Source organism: Chenopodium album, chromosome 19 (genome assembly GCF_948465745.1).
Source record: "Chenopodium album chromosome 19, dcCheAlbu1.1, whole genome shotgun sequence".
NCBI lineage: Eukaryota > Viridiplantae > Streptophyta > Magnoliopsida > Caryophyllales > Amaranthaceae > Chenopodium > Chenopodium album.
The window spans coordinates 7464966-7469139 of NC_137852.1; the positions used below are offsets into that span (position 1 = coordinate 7464966).

Below are 4174 nucleotides of genomic sequence, written 5' to 3' on the forward strand. Positions count from 1 at the left end.
TCCATAACTGTTGACACACTTGACCTTTTTTTTTTTTTTTGTCAACATTGACTATCAATAATACTTTTAATTTTATTATGTATAAATCAACCAACAACTTATTATTAGCATTTTATTTTATATTAATATTCAACTAGTTAAAAAAAATGAATGGACAAGATTGTTTCTTGTAAGATAATTGCAATGGGTACGACTGTACATGTTTAGGTTAACCACATATACAACCTTCTAATCAAAATGTCCTAGCAAAGTTCTATATATATATGTGTTCTCTAATACTAAAACTTACACCTTCCATATCAATATCTTGTAAGAGAAAATAAAAATGGGTTCTCTTACATCAGCTATTATTTATTTCCTCCTTGTGATTGTTGCTCAAAATGGAGCACAAGGTGAAATACCCAAAAACATCATGCATCATATTAATAAAGCCAATAAAAATGGCCCTTATATTGGTGTTGTAATACCAAATTTATTTGAGCTCAACCCTCTTCTTCAATCTCCTGGCTTCTCTGCTAGCAACTATATCATCGATTTTTCAGGTACATACATACAAATACTCCAGTTCGACAATTAAATTAGTCCATTATAACACGTACTAATTAATTAACAAATTTATTAATTATTGCACGTACTCATTTTTTTTTCATTATTATGAAACATTAACATAAACTCCATACATAGCTAATATTACGCGTTTTTCTTTCAAAATTTGTTATATTGTATATGATGGACTCTTAATTAAGGTAGGAGATTTCAATTTGGAACCATAGCTGAGAAGAAAGTGATCTTGGTCATGACAGGACTTGGCATGGTACGTAACAAATAAAAGTCATCTATCTTTAATTTAGATTTTTATAAAAAAAAAAAAAAAAGAAAAGTACTTAGAATAAAGTTGAATTAATATTTCTTAAAATTCAAAAAGAAAAGTAAAACTATATGTTAAAGAAAGAAGAATTTTGCAGGTAAATGCAGCCACAACAACTCAATTGTTGCTAAATTTTTTCAAAGTAGAAGGAGTTGTACACTATGGAATTGCTGGAAATGCTGATCCTTCTCTTCATATTGGAGATGTTGCTATTCCTCAATATTGGGCTCACCTTGGTCTTTTGAATTGGCAGGTTAATTACTTGTTTCATGTTTTCTACGAAATTACTTAGAATATATATATATATATATATATATATATATATATTTATATATTTATATATTACGAAATATGATCATAAACGATAAAGTAGAAAAAAGTATCATCATTTTCATGTGAAAGGCTGCGTAATTACGTTAGTGATTGATGAATAAGTAAAATATATTTTCCTAATACTTATATCTAATACTCTGTATGTCATATCTATACCATTTACATACGAAACATATTTATATTTTCTTAACCACGTGAAAAAGTCAAAAACTAACGTCAATTAAAAAAGTGGCAAAAAACCATTTCAAGCTAAGGCCAATTGATCTTAGCTTGGCTCTTTTGTTATACAAAGTACTATTTATCACTAATATTATCATCACAAATTACTAAATATATATAATATAAATTATAATTATAAAATAATGTTTTGATGGGTGTAGAGATTTGGACATGGACCAGAAGAAGAATTAGCCCTAGAAGCAGCAGGAGATTACTCAAGAGAATATGGCAACTTAAGATTTGCTGATTACACAGCAAATGTCACTGAGACTGACAATCTCTTGAATAGAATTTGGTATCAAGCTGAAGAGATTTTCCCAATTGATGGAGTTCCTGAGGAAAGACAACATGCCTTTTGGGTTCCTGTTGATCCTCATTACTTCGCCGTTGCCAAGAAACTTCAGGTAAATTTCAAAAATTAATCGTACATAATACGTACGTAATAAACTTACACATCCTGGATTGAAATAAGCCCGACCTAAAAATCAATGTTTAATATGTCCTCATGTCTAGTTATAGTAATATCTAGCTAATTTAATAAATTAAGAGATCGACTAGAATACTCAACTTGACTTGAAATAGAATATAATCTTTGAATGTAGCCCTACATGGATCGAATGACTCATATCCTATATTTACAATAATTCAGTACGTATTGATTTCTCCAAGGATCTAATCTAATAAGATTGATTTTTTTTTTTAAAAAATACTACAATTAGTAATTAGTAATTATTTTATTGGAGCATCATATATACATGTACTATTATTTAATTAAAGGTTGGAAGATTTCCTATTCTACTAAATCAATTATCAACATAATAATTGGAGACCAAGGCTAGGCACAAGAATTAATATATATAACAATGGTCATTTTAAGCTATACACCATCATTATATAATAATCATTCGTCATTAGTCACGATCAAAGATCATGACCTAGCTTAGCTATATTCTTGATTAGTTAATTAATCATCAAATTCACACAAAAGGTTAAAAATTAATTAAAACAATTATTTATTCATGATAATTCATCAGTTAGGTCACTTTTGACAAACTAATTAAAAGCTGATTTCTTGTTAATGTTAACCACCCCTCCATCCTTTAAAAAATTTCCTATTTATTATCCATGATTTCAAAATTAAATATGAAAACATTGATCGTATTCTAAAAGTTGTACTAATAATCTTTGATTATGTATGAAAATAAATTATTATGGAGTACGTGTTATACGTTAAAAATTGAAAATTAATATTGAGTCGAATCTAACAAAATCTCACATGTCAGAGTTAATGATCAATGTGGGTGTTAAATACCATATATAACACAAATCAAATTGAAAATTCATAATTATTTAAAAAAAAAACTACAATTGAAAATTCATAAATAAAATAAAATAAAATAAAATAAAATAAAATCTTGTATTATATTTCTAATGTTGAAAATTCAATTCATTGAAATATTATATTTTCAGAGTTTAGAATTGGAAAAATGTGTGAATGCAACGAAATGCTTAGATACAACACCCAAAGTGACCACGGTATTAAGAGGAGCAAGTGCAAGTATCTACGTAGACAATGCAGCTTATAGAAGCTTTCTCTTTGACAAATTCAAGCTAAGCCCTGTCGAGATGGAAACCGCCGGTGTAGCACTCGTATGCCACCAGCAAAGGGTTCCCCACATCACCATTCGCGCTCTCTCTGATTTAGCCGGTGGTGGTTCTGCTGAGTCTAATGAAGCTGATACGTTCTTACCGGTTGCTGCAACTAATTCTGTTATTGTTCTTGTAGAATTTATTAAGCAATTGTCACTTTCAAAAGCTTCTTTTTGAAATGTACGTACGTCTTATGAATTATGCATGAAACTTAAGTAATTTAAGTATGTTGTTCATTCCTTATTATTGGATTTATGGAATAAATTTGTACTATGAATAAGATGATGTTTGGACGTTTGGTGCATTTATTTGATTTTGAAAATGAACTTAAAGAAAACTAAGAAACATTAGAAATTAAAAGGACAATAAATTAAGTTGATGTTCAATGCAGTTTTGTGTCTAAAAAATGGAAATATTACTCACCTGAGATATTAATGTTGTATTCAGTGATACAGTACATTGATACCATAAAGATAGGGACAACTTAATTAATTAGCTACATGTATCATGTACTCGTATGCATGAATGATTGAATGACTTGTAAGTTGTTCGTGTCATAGTGAATTGGAAAATGAATAGGTACGTGTGAACGTGTCTGGTTATATTTGAATTGAATTATCTAATTCAATATTAAAGTCCAAGACCTACCTCTTGTCATAATACTTGAATTTTAACTTAACCAAAAAAGTAATCTCAAAGATGTATAGCTTTTAAGAGGAAATACACATGATACAAGTACAGAGTATCAATGTATTAGAATCTTAGAAGCAAGGATTAAATATATATGTGCATTATCATTGTGTCTAAAGATGTATGTAGACATTAATTTACTAAATGTTTATATGAGTAGTGTATATGATACAATGAGAGAATGAAGCAAGTAAAGGGACAACTTAATAGTCAATTACAGCATGCATGATGCATGGCGCTTGTAATTTTGTTTAGGTATTGTTAAGTTTTTTTTTATGCCCTCTGAATTGAAGGTATTGAACTATTGATAAGGTTGTTTTTTATTCAAATAAATTGGATTATTTGTTGTTTGAATCCCAAAACTTTTATTAACTTGTAAGAGCAAGCAAATTTTTTGGAAACATGTAAGAGCAA

General features: G+C 28.6%; 1 protein-coding gene across 1 annotated transcript; it reads left to right on the plus strand.

The window, feature by feature from the left end:
• The first annotated feature begins 249 nt into the window (after positions 1-249).
• Positions 250-3346, plus strand: LOC145595133 (bark storage protein A-like). The gene is made up of 5 exons (XM_081651501.1): positions 250-542; positions 747-814; positions 966-1121; positions 1582-1824; positions 2891-3346. Exons 1-5 carry the CDS (start codon positions 326-328, stop codon positions 3245-3247), a joined length of 1041 nt encoding a protein of 346 aa, XP_081507627.1. The 5' UTR covers positions 250-325; the 3' UTR covers positions 3248-3346.
• Positions 3347-4174: the final 828 nt, after the last annotated feature.

Excerpts from the sequence above, each read along its gene's own strand:
- LOC145595133 (XM_081651501.1), top strand. The coding sequence starts at position 326 with ATGGGTTCTCTTACATCAGCTATTATTTATTTCCTCCTTGTGATTGTT. Across the intron at positions 815-965 it reads TCATGACAGGACTTGGCATG|GTAAATGCAGCCACAACAAC; the intron begins GTACGTAACAAA and ends AGAATTTTGCAG. Across the intron at positions 1,825-2,890 it reads CCGTTGCCAAGAAACTTCAG|AGTTTAGAATTGGAAAAATG; the intron begins GTAAATTTCAAA and ends TTATATTTTCAG.